This window comes from Petaurus breviceps, unplaced genomic scaffold (genome assembly GCF_028583685.1).
Source record: "Petaurus breviceps papuanus isolate PSGF00001 unplaced genomic scaffold, PetGlider_PUasm1.0 90895, whole genome shotgun sequence".
Classification (NCBI taxonomy): Eukaryota; Metazoa; Chordata; class Mammalia; order Diprotodontia; family Petauridae; genus Petaurus; species Petaurus breviceps.
Window position 1 is genome coordinate 34,512,529 of NW_027187372.1, and position 20,760 is coordinate 34,533,288.

The window sequence follows — 20,760 nt, forward strand, 5'->3', positions numbered from 1 at the left end:
TTGCTGAGCTCTGGGATAATGTGCTTTCCCATTATTCTTTCCCTTTCCCTTGGGGTCACTCACTCATCTATGCCCTCTGGGGCAGAGGCCCTGTCTTCTCTAAAATACCTCCCATCCAGCAGCTCCATAGGGAGTATCTGCTGCCGCTGACCCCTGTATACAGAATTGCAGGTGTTTGCTACGGTGCCCTCGAGGATTTGGGCTATTACCTCTCCCTCCCAGCTCTCTTCCACTGTTTGGAGAGAGTAGCCGCGACCCCACTGAGGCAGTCTTTGTCCCAGTCTGTCCCAAAAGAGTGGAGACTGGAGTAGCTATAGGGCCCCAGGGATAGCAGGAGCAAAATAGCAGTTGGCTTTTCTGCCCTTTCTCAGAGTGTGCCTCTGGGTGTATGTGTGTGTGTGTGTTCATGTGTGTGCCTATGTTCACACACATGTGTCAGCTCTATAGAACAGGCTAGAGCCCAGCTGATGAGCTCAGCAGGAGTCTATGGCATCGACAGCCCCGGCTCTTCAGCCCTGCATGAATCCTCACTGGCTCTGTCTTAGCTGATAGTACATTCAAAACCTAATTGTTATCTCAGCAGAGTAACTCCATTATTCATCCTGACACTATCCCCCTTTAGCTGTTTGTTGCACTGATGTTATATTAATGAGGCCTGCAAATAAATGAACAGGAGATCAGAGAGCTGCCTTGTTTCTCCACAAAGCTGGATGACTTATTTATTTATTTGCTAGGAACTTTATAGCAAGTCATCCCCATGGCCTGGGACAGCTGGCTTATGGCCTCTAAGCAGAGGTTTGGTGCAACACTGCAGATAAATATTCACAAATGACCCAGTCCATAAGCCCCTTTATAAGTCTAGGTCTATCCTGAAGGAAGATGGGGAGTAAAGAAAATGAGTCAATTTTTTTTTATTATGTGTTTATGGCAAGGATGGCAAGAATTGTATAGTGTCATATATAGTTGTATGGATGAATCCTAGGGGTGCTGGTCCTAGGGCCAGGAAGACTTGTCTTTGATGCTTAGTATCTGTGTGACACTAGGCAAGTCATTTTAATCTCAAAGGGTCACAGGGAACTCCCTAAGGCCTACCTTCAAAGCTATAGATGGGTTATAATTTGTTAATTAAGTCTCAGAATGGGAGAGTGAAACCAATAGAGTTAATAAGATATTTACAAATTAAATTTTGATTCGGAATGCACTATTATGACATTTTTAGTAGGAGCAGCTGATTAGTCATATAAATTATGATTTTATGTGATAATATTTTTATATCTGTACATAGAAAACCGCATTCTATATGTGCATATAAACATTGCATAATCATTGCTTTGTATGGGTACATAAATATGTATAGATATATAGATAGATATGTGGGAGAAAGAAAAAAGAAAGATAAAAAAAGAAAAAGAAAGAGAGAAGAGAGGTTAGTACAGCAGAGAGAGCCTTGGATTTGAAGTTGGAAGATGTGGGTTTGAATCTCAGTTCTCATTTCCCGCCTTTGTGATTTTCGATAAGGGATTTCACCTCTCTGGGTATCAGCTTCTTCATGTGTATAATGAGAGGGCTGGACCCTTCCAGTTCTAACTCTGAGATCTTGTGCGTAGATTTATATTTATATGACTCTACTTTTGGTCTGAACTTGGATTTAATTGGTTTTGGGAACTCACTCTGTCAGCAGATCTGTGTCTTGCTCTGTAACTTCTCTTAGAGGGTTGTCTAGAGCACTGAGGAATTAAATTATTGCCCAAAGTCACACAGCCAGTATGCATCAGAATCCAGCTTGGAACCCCAAGTCTTTGTGGCTTTGGGGGAAATTCTTATTATGCTATATACACATGTTTGAGTATTTGAAGGAAAATGATTTTGAGGGGGTGACTATTCCTTCCACTGACTTAGATGGCATCCTCTTTCTGGCTTAACTGATGATCTTCAAGACCATCTGTGGTCTAAAATTTCACTAACTCTGCAGAGGAAGAAGGCTGGGTTGAGGGGATCCTGATCCTTCATGCCTAGACTTGTCAGTTTTCTCTAATTCTCTGAGAGTGCCCTGGAATCTTCTGGGAGGCTCTGGACTTGGGACATTGGACCCTTCCTGGTCTGGATGGAGGATAGAAGAATAATGGGATTCTACCTGATGCAGCTCTTTGGAGCAAATCTCCAAGGAGTGGAATATGCAAACTTCCTAAGCCTCTCCCTGCTCCTGCATTGGCAGTGACTTCCTGGTCAGGCTTGCAGGAACTTGGAAAGAACAGTCAAGGGCAAAATGGATCTGCTCTGTGATTTTCCCTCCATGGTAATCACTGGCATTTATACAGGACTTTAAAGTTTTGCCAAATACCTCCCATATATTATCTTATTTGAGCTTCAAAATAGCCATATGATGTAGGGACTACAGGTGCAACTGGCCCCATTTTGCAAAGAGAAAACTGAGGTGCAGAGCTTATTAGGGAGGAAGGGGATCTTGGAGGCCATCTAGTCCAACTCTCTTACTTTGCAGATGGGGAAACTGAGGCCCAGGGAGATTGTGAGGTGCTCAAGATCATAAGAATTGTTCTTTGTGTTATCCTACCAACACTGATGGACAGCTTCAAGGTAGGGAAGAGAGATGGGAAGGTTCAGTCCTGAGCTATCTGTTGAAAGTTATATTGCCTATAAGGAAAGCAGGTTCTGGTATCCCTTGTGAGGTTAAAGTTGGTGAATGACTTCAGGCAAGACATGAGCCTCGGCTGAGAGATATTTGTACCACTGAGCTCTCAGTGATCACACCATATGGAGAAGTGCCAAGGCAGGAAATGGAGCTCTCGTCTGTGGACTGGCACCATGTGCTTATGTGTACAGGCCCTATATGAGTGCCTGTCATATTGCAAAGTTAGAAGGGGTAATAAATATCAGTTGACATGTACAAGGGTCCACACAAACTGCTGTACACCTGTTATCTCATCCAATCTCCATAATACCCCTGGGAGGGACAAAGTTCCATTTTATAGGAAATCATTCCCATTGTATAGGAAAAAAACCTGAGTCCCCAGGAAAGATACTCATTCAAGGTCAAATCTAGTAAGAAGTAAAAATTAAGACAGGACCCAGAACTAGACTGTCCCACTTCAAGTTTCCAATTCCACCGTACCATCTAAGGACATCATTTAGGGGTTTGGGCTAGATGATATATAAGTTCCCTTTTAACTTTCACCTTTTATTTTTTTAGTCTAGGAAAGGCAGTCCAGTCCAGTGGAAAGCATATTGGCCTGGGAGTCAGAAGCCTTGAGGAGGAGTCCCTGTTTTAATTCTAGCTGAATAACTTTGGACAAGCAGCTTTGCCTTTGTAAGCCTCATTTTTCTCCTCTGTAAAATGGGAACAATACCTACTGACCCCCATGCTTAAAAGAACCACTGTGTAGAGACTATTCTAAATGAGATCTATCCCTTTCGGTGGAGAGAAAGGGAGTGTGAGGCCCTTAGATGTTAAGCGATTTCCTTCAAAGTCACATAGTAGCAGAAGACTAGATTCTAGGTTTCCTGCACGCGTCTCAGTGTGCTCAGGGGTGTGTGTGTGTGTGTGTGTGTGTGTGTGTGTGTGTGTGTGTGTGTGTATGTGTGTGTATGTGTGTGTGTGTGTGTCTGTATATGTGTGTCTGTGAACACTGCCAGGCATTGTGCTAAGTACTAAGGATACCAAAAAAGGCAGAGTATTCCTGGCCTTGAGAAGAACACAGTCTAATGGATAAATAAGCCCATTTATCCAATGGATAAACTGTTTCTGGCAGAATCTGAACTTTCCATTTTAGCAACATATTGTCATGGAAAGCGCACTAGATTTGGATCTGGAAGACCCACGTTCAAATCCCACACTATTTGTATCACCTTGGGAGACTCACTTCCACTTTTGGGGCTTTCATTTCCTCACTGGTGAAGCAAGGGAATTGGACCAGATACCCTCTGAGACTGCTCGCATCACTAGGCCTGTGATCCCACCAGTGTGCATTATACAGTAGTGCGACCTTAGGCTTCCACTTTTACTCTCTGTGCCTCAGTTTCCTGGCAGCTTCCTCAAAAAAGGGAGTTGGCCTATATTATTATGAACTGAAATAATTGACTGAGAGCTGGAAAAACACTTTGGAGGTCACTGAGGTTCCTTCTAGCTCTAAAATCCTAAACTCTGTGGCCTGCTCTCTCCCATGGGGAATTATCCCCTCAAGGGTGTATTTCACTCTCTCCTTCCCTAGGCTTTTTACACCATCCTGAGAAATCTGTTCTCCAGATTTCCACTGCCTTAATGGGGGTGGTTCAAATGTTTCTTGCTCTGAAGGTCCCAGGTCACCTAGCCTTCCTGAAATGCAGGGGAGTGGAAGGGGGTGGGAGAATCAAGCACAGTGAGTCAGGAATTTCTTGGGCTTTCAATCTTCTACAGTTTTCCTATTTTGGGGATTGAACAGGTGAGACATGTGCACTCACACACACACACACACACACACAATATGCTGACAGCTGAGGGGGGAACAGCCTGAGATAGCTCCCGAGGGGGACAGCATCATTATCACACCAGAGCTGACTGGGAAAGAGCAGACGGAGAGTCTTGAGGGGGTCCTAACCTGAAGTTTATGCAAACTGGGAAATCAGTAGGTTCTTTGACTCATTCTACCTGAAGCTGCCAGGAAGGCTGAGTCTCTAAGGGATAGGCTTGGTTGCCATAGTGACAATGGGGAGGGGGCCTAAGGGAAGAAGAACACATGTCCCTCAAGCCCATCCCTCTTTTTCTAAAGGAGAAGGGTCCTCTCCAGGTCATTTCAGTCATTCAAGGCAGGATTGAAGCAAGCCTAGGCCATTCAGAAAAGGACGTTTTCTGGATGTGAAATTGGATTGTCCTGTTCAGATATAGTCAGTCCCCACAGAATTTTAGAATCAAAGAATTGGGGGAGACCACTGAGGTCATCTAGTCCAATCCTGGACCAATGGTCCCAAGTCAATGGTCTCCCAGCTTCTGCTTGAAGACTTCCCCCAGGATTGGCCCACCTCTCCTCATTGTTCCAGAGGGAGCCTGGACCTGTCCAGGGGCCCATTTTAAATGGATCATCCATGATAGGGAATTGTGTGTGTACACGTGGGTGGTGGTGGTTATGGGGAGATTAATAAGAGGAGCAATAGTCCTCGTAAATCCTAGTGATTAAGAGACTGTAAAAAAATTCTTTGCAGGTTTCACCAAGTTGGGCAGAGACAGCTGACTATGAGCCCAGAGGGATGCTTAAAAAAAAAAAAGTCTTAAAAATGACTTTTGCAGGCAGATGACAGGAGAAGCAGGGCAAGGGTTGGGAGGAATAAAATGAAAGAGGATATTTTAGCTCATGGGGAATAAAAGGGCTCTGGCAGACATCCTGCCCCACAGAGGGAGGCCTCCCAGAGGGCCCAGGGCTCTCTGCTTCATGGGCTTTGGTTTTCTTAAGGGCCTCACTTTTCTCAGTCCACTGCTTCTGGTTGAATAAAACTAATGGGAAACACCTCAGCTTAGGGCCCCAACCCCCTGCTGATATATTATCTGGGAAAATCAATTATAGCCTAATTACCTCAGGGGGTTAATTAGCCTCAGTATAACGTGGGTGCCCTCTAGGAGCAGGCCAAAAAGGAAAGGATCTCCAAGGATGCTGCTCTCTGGGCACTGGGACAACTCCCCAACGGTCAAGGCCGGCCTGGGTGCAAAGCAGCAGGGGGGCCTCTGGTGGGAGGGAGAGGGAGAGGGCCGGTGGTCAGTTTCCGCCCAATATACTCTGCAATGCCCAGAGAACCGGCTGCCGAGCCGGAGTGACTGCTAATGTAAAAAGAAACTACAGAGCTGTCCAAGCTCTCAGGTCAGCACACATGTCAAATCACCAAGATCAGAGGGAAGGCACGGAGCTGTAGACTTGGCTCAGGGAGCAAAGCCGCTTTGGGGTGGGCACCAGCTGGAGACAAACATCATTCTCCGGCAGCACAGCGTCTCAGGCTAAAGTGTCTTTCTTCAGCCTGATAACAGTCAAAGAGGATATTCAGATCACATCTGTACTGGCCTCTGGAACCAGGTTTGGGGCCACCGCATGAATAAAAAACACGTTTTTGGGGTGCTTTAAATTTCCCAAAGTGTTTTCCTCACAATGACGCTGTGAGGGAGGGAGCATGATTGTTATTGTTCCCATCTTGCAGATGGACGGATAAAACTGAGGCTCAGAGAACATTAATCACAGAATTTAAACTGGGAGGGCCCTCAAAGGTGACTTCTTTCAACCCAGGGGAGAAGATCCTGTGGCCTCGAGGCCCTGTAGGTCCTTTTGACTGAGTCCCAGTTTTACCAAACAAGTCCTTTTATCAGGGAGATTTGTTCTGTGAAGTTTGGATTCAGTCAAAGGGCTGAACTTGAGGATCTAGAGGGCCACATGTGGCCTCAGGGCTGCAGGTTCTCCACCCTGACTCTAACCTCTAACTGGAAAGTCTCTTGAAAACATCCCTGGTGGGTGGGCAGCTAATTCATTCATGTGAAAATCACAAGAGAGAGGGAACTCCTGAGAGCATCCTCTCCAATGCTGGCCATCTCTAACACGTTAAAAGATTAAGTGGCCCATAGTCACACAGCTAGCAATGCTGGGGCCAGTGGATTGCTTTTTAAATGAATTTGGATCCAGGTGCACTTGCCTACAGCTTCCCTAGGGGGATCCAGATTTCCTTTAACAAGGGATCTTGCTGTTTTGTGAATGTACTGAAATGGATACCAGTCAGGGAAAAAATCTAGATTGGGAGGGGAGGAGGAGGAGGAGGAGGTTACCTCTTTCCTGTCCAAGTCAATCCATCTGTTAGGGCAGGAGGTATAATTACATTAATGATGATGATTAGCAGTAGCTGGGGTGGCACAGTGGATAGAGTTCTGGGCTTAGAGTCAGGAAGAACTTTGTTCAAATCAGACCTCAGAAACTTACTGTCTGTGTGACCTTGGGCTAGTCACTTAACCTCTGTTTGTCTCAGTTTCTTCAACTGTCAAAGGGGAATAATAACGATACCCATCTCTCAGTACTATGTACATACTATTTAATAATGTATTGAATAATATAAAATTTTAGGGAAGGAAATAGTATTTAAATTTAAATGTAGTATAGTCTAAGGCCTGCAGAATCATAACAATTTGGACTGGAAAGCATCTTAAAGATCATCTCATCTTCCCACTTTAAAGGGGAGGAAACTGGAACCCAGATAGTATGATTAATGAATCAATCAATATTTATTAAATGCCTACTATGTGTCAGACACCAAATATGTTAAATGCTGGGGATATTTTTTTAAAAAGAGGCAAAAGAAAGTCCACGTCATCAAGAAGCTTATAATCTAATGGATTTTCAGGTACAAATTTCCCTGAAATGGGTGGAAAATAAACAAGATCTGCTTCCTTTGTACACACAAGGAAACTGAGGCTGGAAGGAGGGGATTGAACTGTCTGAGGGTTCCACAGTTCATTTCTATGAAGCAGAGATGAAACAGTGCCTTCCTTTGCTCTTGATGGTGGACAACAATGCTACCTGCCCAGTCTTTTATTCATCCCAACCATTAGAAAATATGCAATTAGTTTCCAGCTACAAATGACAGTCCATGAATAGCGAGTTGCTAAGGATGATGAGCAGACAATGCAGCCCCCAGTAAAGTACACCTATCCTCTCCCGGGCCATTCAAGCCTGAGTGCAGCTATATTTTCTTATGCATTATCTATTCATCTTCCTTTGTAATTTGCTATTCAGGAAACATCATTTTTCTGGGTAACTAATTACCTGTTTCTTCCCATTAAAATGCACAAACAAGTTGGGACACAGAGAAAACCCTGAGAATGAGCACTGGGGCTAATCTGGTCACTGCGTTTACTTTCTTATTCCAGTTTCAGCTTGGTGATTCTAAGCTAATTGCAGTCACCAAAATCCTGTTTCTGCTGCGAAAAGCTAACCCTGCTCTCTGAGAAGCTCACCTACTGGGGAGCCAATTTCTTATACCCACCTGGCTCCATTAGCATGGCAGGGAGGACGGGCTGTCTCCGTCATTGTCTCCCAAGGTTGTATGCACACGTACACACACACATAGGAGCGTGTGGATGATCTAAAGCTCGACATGTCCACTCTCTAGATGCATTCACACACACGTCACAACTGCATGTACACAAAGCTGCTTTTGAACACTCTGATGTCCCTATATATGTATCCCTGCACCCTCCCACACACACTTTGTATACACTAATACACATAGATACACAGTTAGCTTACTGCCTATGTGACCATAAGCAGTCACTTCTTTTTTTTTTTTGGAGGGGGAAGGTAGGGCAATTGGGGTTAAGTGACTTGCTCAAAGTCACGTGGCTAGTAAGTGTTAAGTGTCTGAGGCCAGATTTGAACTCAGGTCCTCCTGACTGCAGTGTCGGTGTTCTATTCACTGCTCTGCCTAGCTGCCACCCCACCCCCCAGTAATCACTTCTTCTCTCTGGGCCTCAGTTTTCTCATCTGTAAAATGAATGAGTTTGACTAGATGCTCTAGAAGGCCCCTCTAAGGCCTCTCTAAGGCCCCTCTCAGCCACAAGTCCCACAATACAACCTGTACTTCTGATTTTATTACAGATTCTTCTGTATTAGCTAGCTCTTCCCCAACCTCCCCAAACTCTTAATTGGTGCAATTAAGGGTTTTCTCTACCCATTAATAAGCAGGAAGGTTGTCCTTTGTGTAGAACATCCACTGTACGAGAAGAACTCTTTCTTGAGGAAAGAAACCCTAATGGAACCTTAATGGAATTGATGCATTGATGGTAATGCTGGCGATATATGAAGTTAAATAAATGCCCTGACTTGGAGCAGATTCTCTGCCTCTCTGTGGAATGACTTTAATTTACAGAGAAATACTGGCCTTTTTGCATTCTGGCCATCTGGATGCCTTGTTTAGAATGCTCTCCCTCCTCCACTCTGCCTGAAAACCAATTCTCTTGCTTCAAGCCTCAGTTCAAGGGCCACCTTCTCTGTGAAGCCTTCCTTGATTGCCTGCTCCCAGCTCAGAGAGTTCTTGCCCTTCTCAGCTGAGAGCACCACAGAATTTTCTTCTCTGCCTCTATCATGCTCCTCTGTGTACATATCTCAAGGAAGGAAAGGAGGGAAGGAAAAGAAACAAGCATTTATTAAGTGCCTACTGTGTGCCAGGGACTGTACTAAATACCTTATAAACTTTATCTCCTTTGGCCCTCACAAAAACCTTGCAAGTAGGTGCTATTCGTATGCCCATTTTACAGCTGAGGAAACTAAGGTAGACAGAGGTTAAGTGACTTGGCAAGAGAGAAACAGCTAGTAAGTGTCTGACTGGAGATTTGAACTTGGATTCTCCTGACTCCAGGCCAAGTGCTTGATCCAAAGTGTTACCAGTTGCCTTACAGGATTACAGATTTAGATCTAGAAGATACCATCTAAATTCCCTCTGTTTTTCAGAAAAGGAAACTGAGGCCAAGGTTAAATAACTTACCCAGAGTCATGAGACTGGTAAGTATCTGAGGTAGGATTTGAACCTGGGTCTTTGTGATTCTAGGCCCAGTCCTCTATTCAACGTACCATGCTACTTCATATCCTATTCCCCCTTATCAGATTTTACATTTTTTAAGAGTAGGGGATATGTCTCTTCTCCTTGTATCCCAGATGCCTAGCCACTGCCTTGCACATAGTAAGTGTATCTGAATTGCATCCATAGCATCATAGGCTGCAGAATGGGGAAAGACCCTGGATCTAGTCCTAAGATCATAGATCTGGAGCTGGAAGGGATCCTGAAGGTCATCTAATCCAATACCTGCATTTTATAAAGGAGGAAACCAAGTGCTGTGACTTGCCCAAGGTCACACAGGTAGTAAGTGATAGAGGTAGGATTTGAATTCAGCTCCTCTGAATCCATGAACAGTCCTCTTCCCAGTGTACAACAAACTCCAGTGAGGGCTGGAGAGTTGTACTGTGATTCAAACCCAGGTCTTCTGACTCTAAATCCCATGCTTTTTACACCATGCCAGGCTGCTTTCTGTGTAAGAATGTGCTATAAAAGGTGGAACCAATGAAATTTTCCAGTTTCCTTACAGAGTAGCAAAATCTACACTTAATATCCCCATAAAGTATTAGATACCTCTTGGGAAGCCACAACCAGTGGTAAACCTCCTGGAATTAATCCTGTATGTTTACAGGTCCATAGACAAGCATGCATATCCATATATACACAAAGAACCACCCTTCAATGAACACAGTATAAAATCTCTAGAATTACCCTTGTATATATATAGTGAAAAATCTATATGTATACAGCAGGGGAAAAGCTTGAATAATCTGAACCAGCTCTACAGACAAGCATGTAGATCCCTGTACACGTAAGTACATACAACACTTTGATGAAGCAAGCACAGACTGCTGTCTCTCCCACTATGCAGGGTTCTGCTCTGGGCAATATCCCCCAATCTGAACACTCACCTCTGTGATTTGAGGGTTGGTGCACTTGACGTTGTGACTGGACCAATCGAGCCAGGTTGGGTTGGAACAATGTTGATGGAGGGTACATCTGCGCTCCCCACTGCACCAGCCGCACTCAAACTTCCGGTCAGCCTTGAGGCAGAGGCCGCAGCTCTCTCGCTGGGCTGCACATTTGTAGAGGTGGACTGTGGGGAGAAGTGGACAGTCATACCTTGTGCTGATGGATGGAAAGTGAGAGTTCTCTTTCCCTAGTCTCTGTTCTCTTCTTGTAAATTCATGATTCTCTGATAGAAGCTGCTCCCACTTATAGATATGAGACACAGCAAGTTACTGGATTTGGAGACAGTCAAGACTTGAGTTCAAATGCTTGTTGAATTGAAAAGTCTGTCCCTGATGCTTTATAGTTGTATTAACATGAGCAGACTGCTTAGTCTGTCTGAGCCTCAATTTTTATCTGTGCAATGGGCATAATACTGTTGCACTGACCTCATTAGATTGATGTGGGGATCAAATAGAAAAAAATGCAAAGTGCATTTGCAAACCTGAAGTGTTAGATAATTATCTGTTATTAAATGCTACCAAGCCTAGTTATCAGGACTAACAGTTGTAATCAGAACCAGCTGGTATGTAATGTCCTTTTCAAGCTCAAAGTATTAGGGCTTCTGTCTGTTGAATTTTTATATATATTCATTAGAAATAAGGATGGACAAGACTGATTTTCCCTGTTTTACAGAATAGGAAAAGTGAGACCCAGTGAGGTTTACTGATGTCAAGAAACCCCATAGGATGCCAGGGCTGGGGTCAAAATCTGAACGCCAAAGTCTCAAATCAACAACGCTGTCTATATTCTGGGATGCAGATAAGGAGCTGAAGCTTGCTTGACAGTTATGCTGGAGTTGCAAGGGGCTGAGTGATAAGCTGTGATGGGCCCTGAAAGACTAGTAAGAGCTGACAGTATAAGACCCGAAACAGCTTTGTTCACGTTTCTGAGTGACTTGGAAGGCATGACCCTATTTAGTACAATCTAGCTATTTAAAACTTTAGTAGGATGTATTTTGGAGTTTATAAATCCCTTGACATGCAAGCCACAATAGCTAGAAATTACCTGGCTAGGCCAAAGCAATCACATTCATTTCAGCTCTTAACTTTCTGAGTAGGTTTTAAGTGGGGGTAGGTAGGGCTAGTGTGTGGGCAAGCTGCGTTCTTACCCCTAATGTCTAGCTAGTGACTGGAGCTCTGGCCAGGTGGGTTCAGATGTGTTTCTCTGTTGGGCTTTGATAACAATACCCCTAAGGGAAGAACCATGTTTTCTAATCTTCCCAAGGTCTTCATTTGTGACTCCTCTTTGCTTTCTGTAGCCCATCCTTCAGTCTCAGTTCTAAGGGAACCATTTAAAGATTTGGTGTTACTCCCTGACTTTATTCCAAAAATTTCTTCACTATACGAATATATATTAAATATGATATATGTACATAGATATACACGTACACATACATATGTATATACATATACATACATATATGTACGCACACACATATATTATATATATGTATATATAAAAAACAGGAGCCTCTAGTGATGGGGATAGAAAGGTGCTAATCTTCCTTCAATGGAAGACTGTGTATAATGGTTAGGGTGCTGGATCTAAAATCAATTCAATTCAATATTTATTAAGTATCTATTTTATATAATATCTATTTATTAAGCATCAATGTGTCAGACATTGTGCTAAATGCAGGGGGCACAAATAAGAAAAAATATAGATCCCACCCTCAAGGAGCTTATGCTCTAATGGGGGGAAGACAAGCAACAAAAGGAAAAGGAAAATTGGGATTACCTGGGTATAGATACTGCTTCCAATGATAGCTGCAGGATCAAGATCAATATCTCTGACCTCAGTTTCCTCATCTGATGATAAGACCCCAGGATTGTTTCAAGGTTCAGATGAGATAGTGTATGGTAAGTGCTTTGCAAACTTGAAAATGCTATATAAATGTCAATTATTATTATCTTGCAGCCTGAGCTGCAGGGACATGACAGCTTGGATGGGGTGGTATTTCTTTAAGCTCCAGGTGCAAAATCAAGCTCTGGGAGTCAAGCCCAGAACATGTAGCAGGGGAAATCTCTCCTGTCTCTCAGCAGTGGGGAAATTTGGCCTGGAAATTTTCCTGGTAGGAAAGCTTTCTAGCTCAGTTCCGATATTCTGGTTATGAAGGATTTAAAGGAAGGGGAAGGGAAAGTCATTGAATTTTTGGGCTATTGATTGGGATCTTGTCAATCATCTGCCTGATAGGCACATCTTCCCTTAGAAGGGATGATGAGGTAGGTACAGATGTAATTAATAATCACACTGATAATATCTGTGAGGGTAGAAGCACCAGGGATCAGTCAGGTGTAGATGGCCATTCTCAACCTGTTGGGAATTTCATTCATAAGTGGTTAAACCTCTACGCGATAGAAACTGGGAAGGGGCAAGAAAATGCAGAGGTTGATAGCTAGAAGAAAGGCTATTACCATGTAGTGGGAGGGGAGGAGACCAGGGATAATGGTTCCATTTCCTCATCTGAATTAATGGAGGAAGTGATGTGGTTAAAGAGAGCAGATCTAAATCCCAAGGGAGGTGTGTGTGTGTGTGTGTGTGTGTGTGTGTGTGTGAGTGTGTGTGCACTGCTCACGCACTTAGATATTTAAATTTGGGAACACTTGAATTACTATTATTGTATTACATATAATAAATTTTATATAATAATATATATTATATATAATATGTTGCATTAGCCTGAAATTTCCTTGACTTACTTTGTACATTGTATTTTGTATCTACTTCGATGTGTATATTTTGTTTTTTCTGAGAGAATATAAACTCCTTCAGGGCAGGCGTTGCTTTGATTTTTACTTTGTATCCTCACCATTCAGTGCACAATCAATGCACTGTCATTTGACTCTTCTCTCATAATACTGGTTGTATTTGTAAAGAAAATCCTCCCTAAGCTGAGTCTATTTCAGGTGTGAAGATACCTTTCAGGGTCTGGAAAAAGAATGTGGATATTGGAGTGAGGGCATCTGATTAAGTGGTATGGAGGCTCATATTAGGGTGATATTGGATCCTGGGAGGTGGTAGCAGCCTAGTGACAAGACTCCTGTGAGCATCAGCTTTTGTTAGTAAGTAGGGCACTAGACCAAGAGTCATGAAGACTTGTGTTCAAATTCTGCCTCAGACATTTGTTAATTGTGTAAATCATTCAACCTGGAAGCTTCAATGGTGCCTCTGTTTCCTGTAAATGTGTAAATGGAAAAGGCTGCTGCATTCAGTGGCTTCTGAGGTCCTCTTCAGTTCTAAATCTATGACCCCTTTTTGGATCTGTGACCCCAGTGCAGACGTATATTCATCAGGGCCCCGTTATAGGTCTAGGAACCTTTATTTAGAGATCGGATGTTTATAGCATAGAGTGGGCCAAGGTCTTTGCTCCCTTTCTCTGCCCTCATAGGTCCCATTGCAACCTTGGTGCTTCCCTCATTTGGACTCAGTTCCTGCTGATGGTTTGGGTTGGGGCTCAAGGATAAGGCTGGTACTATTTGATAGGTAATGAGCTATATACTAGAAAAGTTGGGGTAACCTGGTTCCCAAATCCCCAGAGGGAATTCTCTCCCACCCCCATACCATTCTCTCTTCCTAAACTTTCCTTCCCATGTACCTCAGGAGAATAGCTTTGAAAGCCCTATTTGTGTAATGACCCTGGCCAAGTGGACAAGAGAACAAGTTTGATGGAAAACAATGTCTCAATTTCCAGAGAAGCTGGCAGGGCTCTCCTGCCTGCTGTTCTAATAGATCTGATTCCACAGAACATTTCAAAGGCCCCATGAGTCAAAGGATAACAAGAAGGAACCGGCAGGCCATGCAGGAAAGGCTCTGTTTCTAACAAAACATGGTTCCCCACATGGAACCTCTTTGAAGGTCCCAAATTTTGCTTGTAGATCCACTGAACTGTTCCCCAAACAGAGGGGATGCATTCTTCATGGCACACTGGCTGTCTGGATCTTCTCCCTCCTACCTTGCCCTTCCCCAGGGTGTTAAGACATCAAAATGAAACCAGAAGGTTGTCACTTACCTTTTAGGTTTTCTGGATTGTCAATGACGAAGTTGCCATTCCATACCACAGCAAAGTCCACCGCCAGATTGCTGATGTCCATCCCATCATATTGGTACTGCAGGGAAAGAGAAGCAGGCATGGCTTACAAGATGTTGTCCCATGCTCCCAACCCAACGTCAGCCAGAGGTCGTGGTCCATCTGAGGAGTAGGGTAAGCCCTGTGCCAATAGTGCTGGCATCTTGGGGAAATGGCTACTACAACATGGAAGGCATGGAGCTCGGGGAGAAACCCACAAATTTGCCCATTCTTGGGTCTGCATAAATAAGAATGGGAGATTCCCAGGGGAGCCCCGTCCCTGTCCCATTTCTCACCATATCTCTACTATGCCCCTGTAACCAATCAATCCACCTAAACAATCCCCCCAAATCCTTCAGTGGCTTCCCGGTACCATGTTCCTTAGGTTGGCATTCAAGGCTGACCCCACCTAATCTTCCCAATTTTATTTCATCAAATGAACTCTCCATTCTAGTTGGACTGATATACTCACTGTCCCTTGAACATGTCTTGTATGAACCCTGCCTCTTTTCCTTTGCTCAAACTATTCTCCAGTTTTGGAATGTCCCCCTCTGTTCTACCTCCTGGGTGACTCAGCTGCCTCCCTCTCCCACCTTTGCATTCTTAGTCCTTCTCATTCAAATTTCAGCTAAAGTTACATTTCCCAGGCCACCCATCCTAAGCTCTCTCTCTCTACCTTGAACCTTGGAGCCACCCATTAAGCAGAGTCCTCGTGTTGACAATGACCCTATGATATCCTGTGTTGTTTGGTATCTTTTCAAGTGTATCTATTTATCTCCCCAAGTAGACTGTAAAATAGGCCTTATGTGGAGCAGTCGATCAATAGATGATTACTGACTACGGGCTCTTGGGAATCCTTTACATTTTCTCCATTATCTTTAGAGCAAGATAAAGGTTGTCCTGTACCTGAAACATGCATTTGTTAACTCAAGTGGATATGGGGAGCCTCTCTTATACACATCAAAGTGAACTCTGACTGGGGAAGATGCAAACTAACAAGTTGTAATATTTGGGGCTGGGATAGAGTGGTCGGCCTCAACAACTGGACCTATTTTGTGGGAACCTATAGTATAGAGGACTTTTGTTGTTCAGTAATTTTTCATTCATGTCTGACTCTCTGTGACTCCATTTGGGATTTTCTTGGCTGGGATACTGGAGTGGTTTGCCATTTCCTTCTCCAGCTCATTTTACAGATGAGGAAACTGAGGCAAACAGGGTTAAGTGACTTGTCCAGGGTCACACAGCTAGAATTGAACTTGGGAAGAGAAGTCTTCCTGACTCCAGGTCTGGTGCTCTATGCAGTATGGCGCCACCCTGAGGCCCCTAGCATAGAATTAGAATTAGATCATGGCTTACGTCAATCACTCAATCAATTTGTAAGTAATGATTTTTTTTTTTTGCCTTTTTTTGGAAGGACAATTGGGGTTAAGTGACTTGTCCAAGATCAAAAGGCTAGTAAGTGTTACCGTGTTTCCCCGATAATAAGACCTATCCCGAAAATAAGCCCTCCCCTTACTGTGTAAGATTCCTCTAAAATAAGCCCTCCCCCGAAAATAAGCCCTATTGAGATTGCTACTGTAGTGAAGGTGATCCCCTGCGCTACACGCTACATTACGGTACCCTCTGTATGCACCGTCCCCCCGCCCCGGGAAACACACGCCGCGCCCCGAGCTGCATCCAATCAGAGCTGCAGCAGTGAGCGCGTCATCCTGTTATTCCCCGGTGATTTGCTTGCTGGCGCCATTGAGAGCAGTGCCGCGGAGGAGAGCTGAGGCAGGACAACATAAACCCTCCCTTGAAAATAAGCCCTCTGGTGTTTTTCTTTCCAAAAAAAAAAATAATAAGACAGTGTCTTATTATCGGGGAAACACGGGTAAGTGTCTGAGGCCGGATTTGAGGCCACCCCTATAAGTAATTATTAAGCATCTGCTATGTGCCCAGTACTATTCTAGGCACTGGGGATACAAGTACAAAAAAAATGAAACAATTCCTAATAATAATTATAAAAATAGCTAGAGTGTTTATAATACTTTAAGCCTTTAAAAGCATTTTACCCACATTATCTCATTTGATCCTTGAAAGAATCTAGCAAGGTAGGTGCTATTATTCTCCCCATTTTACAGATAAGGAAACTGAAGTTGTTAGAGGTCAAGTGACTTGCCTAGGACCACACAGCTAGTCTGAGGCAGGATTTAAATTCAGGATTACCCAATTTTCAGGTTTGGCTTTACCCATCAGGCCACCCAGCTGCCTCTCTACTTTCAGGAGAGGTGGGGGGGAAGGGGCTACATTCTAGTGGGGAAGATAACAAGGACATATATAAATACATACATTAACATAAAATGAATAAATACCCATATCTAAAAAGTAGTTCAATACAAGGTAGTTTGAGAGGGAGGCCATAGGCAGCTGGGGGGAAGCATATACATATGTATATCTCGTAATCTGGTCGCCTTCCCTGGTTGCCCAGTTATCCAGAGTTCTCTTTCTCCTCAAATGATCCTCCCCATATTATCTGCATGCATATTGTACCCCTCAAGTAAGATGTAATCCTTGAGAGAAGGATTTTTTTTTTTTATCCTCAGTGCCTGGCACAAAACTTTCCACATAAGTAGGTGCTTAATAAATTGATCAATGGATTGACTACACCCTACAGCTGGCCTCTCCTCCTCTCCCTTGGGTCCTTGTTGCCTACTCTTTCCTCCCTGGCCCGGGCCAATAGTCCATTCAGGACAAACAGCACAAGATCTGTCCAATCCCCAAGTATTGAGATGTGGTCTACAGACAAATCTCCTATTGCCAGTGTAATAAGGACCTTATCATTCTCCCTATACTTGAAAAAAATAGCTTTATGATTTGGATTAGATATAAAAATAATATATATGTAATATATAAAAATATAAGCCCATATCTGGTTGGGATGCCAGAGAGGTACAATGGAAAGGGAGCTGGCTTTGGAGTCAAAAGATCTGGATTTGAATCTTGCCTTTGTCTCTTACTACCTGTGTGGCCATGGACAAGTCACCTAAGCTCTTTAGCCCTCAGTTTCTTCACCTGCAAAATGACAGCCTTTAAAGGTCCTTCTGACTCTTAAATCTTTGATTCCACGATCCTTCTGCAGGGCTCCTGATGACGAACTCCAGGAATCTCTGCTCCTAGAGGCTGCCCTGGGCTCCTGGCACCTATCTATTGAATGTGTCACTTCTTGGGATCCTGCCCACCCAACCCCCTACCCCCTCTTCTCCCTTTGTTGTTCTGAGCGCCTTTCCCATCCCTCCTTCCCTTGTGCCTGGCGGCTTTCCACCGATTACAAATTCTATCAAGCACCGGTGACCTGGGAATCTGACAGCTCCCAGATAAGAGGCCTGAGATTCTCTTTATCTCTCCCAGGCGAATTAGCTTCCCTCAACACCTCTGTCACTTCACCCCCACAACACACACATCTCCGAGCTGACCCCCCACCGTCAGAGACAGGGAGTTGGCAGATAAAAAGATCTTCTCTGGGCTAGTATTATAATTAAACACCTCCCAGCTCTCTGTCTGGCATTCAGGATTAGTTTAACCCTTGCTGCTCAGGAAATGCATTATTTCCTCCTCCCCCTCCCCCACTTCCTCTGGTTTTTCCCTCCCTTTCTTCCCTCTTTCCTTTCCCAAGGTTGGATGGAAACTGAGATCTATGCTGGTTTTGGCTCTTTTGACTTTGAGGTGAAGATGGTATTAATGTCAAGGTTACATGGGAGGAAGTGAATGATGCTTCAGGAAAGCCAACCCAACTTATCTCCTCAAGCCCCAGTCTTAATACTGAAGTTACATTTGTCCTATTGACATAGTTTAAACAATGCCGTGTCTTAGGTCCATGACTACTCAATGTGACTTCTCCTCTGTTCCTTGGATTATTGGATGAGCAAATGGAAAAGACAGAAGGTCACTAGGGGCCTTCTTACTGAGCTGTTCTGGCACTGGACACTGGAGCTGTTGAATCGAAGGGCAGGGACTCGGTAGATGATTCCCTGGATATTGAGGACACACTCGTAGCCCCGCTGGCCAGACTGTGGTTGAGGCAGATTTCGGGCCTTCAGAGCAATTGGCTTCACCTCCCCCACTGGGATTAGGATTTCCTCTGTGGGCACCAGCTGGGGGCAATCCTGGAGGGAGAAAACAGATAAAGTTCATCTCTTCCATTTGCATCATGCTACATGGCTGGGGGACCCCAGACTCAGCTCCGTTCTTAAAAGAGCATAAGGCCCAAGGAGCCAATGGTGCATTGAGGCTTCATGTGTTTAGATGACCCCTTTTTAGATGATTACTATACTTTGCTGTCTTTGCTTCCTTCCAGTAGGTCTCTCAAGACAGACTGGTACAGTGGGAAGAACGCTGGAGCTGGGTTCTAATCCTGACTGTCACTGGCTACATGTGAAACCTTGGGCAGGTCATTTAGCGAGGTCGAGCCTTGCTAGTGTGTGTGGGGGTGTGTGTGTGTGTGTGGACCTCAAATAGAAATGGGAGCCTTTGAGCAATACATAAGGATCCCTGTGGACTCCCATGTCGACTTAGAAAATCACACGATAATACTATCTATGCATTGTATTTTTATTTATTTTGTTAAAACATTTTCTAATTACATTTTAATCTGGTTCTGGTCAAACTCCACAGTGTTGTGGGTCTTAAGCAGGTTGTGGGTCATTTGACACCTCTGGCCCAGTATACTGAGAAATAAGTGACTTGGCCAGAGCCATAGAGCCAGCGTATGTCAGAGGCATGATTAGATGCCAAGCATTTCTTCTGGGCATCAAGGCCGGCTCTCTGGCTATTACACCAGGCTGTGTCTCTGCTGATGAAACTCTGTTAAAAGTCACCATCTGGATCTGAGGACCACAGATTTAGAGATGATATCATCTGGTCTAGGGCTTCTTAAACTTTCTCCACTAGCGATCCCTTTTCGTATTTTAGCAGTGTTCACTGGTGTCGTGTGGCCTGATGGTACATGCAATGCAAAGTGCCATGCTTTGTGTTCAGAACTGAGGGTGCAGTGAAACTGCTCCATGGAACACGGCCAAGCGCTGCCAGAAGCACCTCGGATTCATTACGCATCTGATTTTTAATTAATTTTTGGTTGTTGCATGTTCAGAAAACTTTGTTGTTACCTTATTTTTCATGACCCCTATGGGGTCACTACTCACAGTTTAAGAGGTGCTGATCTATTATACTAACTCTTTTATTTTATACCAAGCACTCCCAGTGACCTTCCCAGAGTCATGGCAATAACAAGCTCCAGAGGCAGGGTTAGAACTCAGGACTTTAGCCTACAGATCCAGTTCTCTCTTTTCACTGCTCCATCTGTCGTGAATGAATGGAAGGAGTGATGGATGGGGAAGCAGAGGTTCTGGGTTCAAATTCTGACTCTGTCTACTTAATTCCATCTGTGTGACTTTGGAAAAATCATCCTGAATCTGGGGTTTAGTCCCCCCAGTTATAAAATAAAAGGTAACAAGATCTTTAGGGATCTTTCTAGTTTGCTGAGCCTACACATCAAATGAGATAATTACAAAAGGCTTAGCACAATTCTTGGCACACCATAAGAGCTTCATAAATGCATGTTTCTTTCTCCATCCCTGTTGAACAAGGATTAACAGCAGTCATTAAGAGACAGATGTGCCCTTCCTGTCCTCAGAATATTGAGATGTGGGTCAGTAGAGAATTACTCAGTAGGGTAGAAGAGGAACAACTTTTGGGAGAGTGAGAACTAGGCCCCTTCTTGCCGAGGCGCACTTTATCTCAGGATGTCCTAGGAGAAATCTGTGGCTTTAATGTGACGTGTGAGTCAGTAACAGTTGAGTTCAAGGCCTATCATGGATGTATACTTGACTCTGTGACCCTAGGCAAGCCTCTCAAGGCTCTAGACAGCTCTCTATGCTGCACAACAAAGGCTGATTTGCAATGGTAGAGGGAGTTTCCTTACTGGGAGTTTCTTGGTCATTGATATGCACAACAGGCCAAAAAAAAATAAGAAATTTACATGTGGGGAGGTAGAAGGAAAAATGAATTCTCTGTCTCCACTCCCAGGGGCTCTGTGTGTGTGTGTGTGTGTGTGTGTGTGTGTGTGTGTGTGTGTGTGT

General features: G+C 44.0%; 1 protein-coding gene across 2 annotated transcripts in view; it reads right to left on the bottom strand.

Moving 5' to 3' along the window:
- The window catches only part of PLXNA2 (plexin A2), a 319,997-nt gene that overhangs the window by 68,743 nt on the left and 230,494 nt on the right, over window positions 1-20,760 (bottom strand). For both annotated transcript variants that reach the window (XM_069074756.1, XM_069074757.1), the window contains exons 10-12: window positions 18,589-18,789; window positions 14,588-14,684; window positions 10,479-10,663 (exon numbers count right to left, since the gene is read on the bottom strand). In XM_069074756.1, coding sequence (XP_068930857.1) covers window positions 10,479-10,663; window positions 14,588-14,684; window positions 18,589-18,789 — 483 coding nt within the window. The remainder of the gene's footprint in view (window positions 1-10,478; window positions 10,664-14,587; window positions 14,685-18,588; window positions 18,790-20,760) is intronic.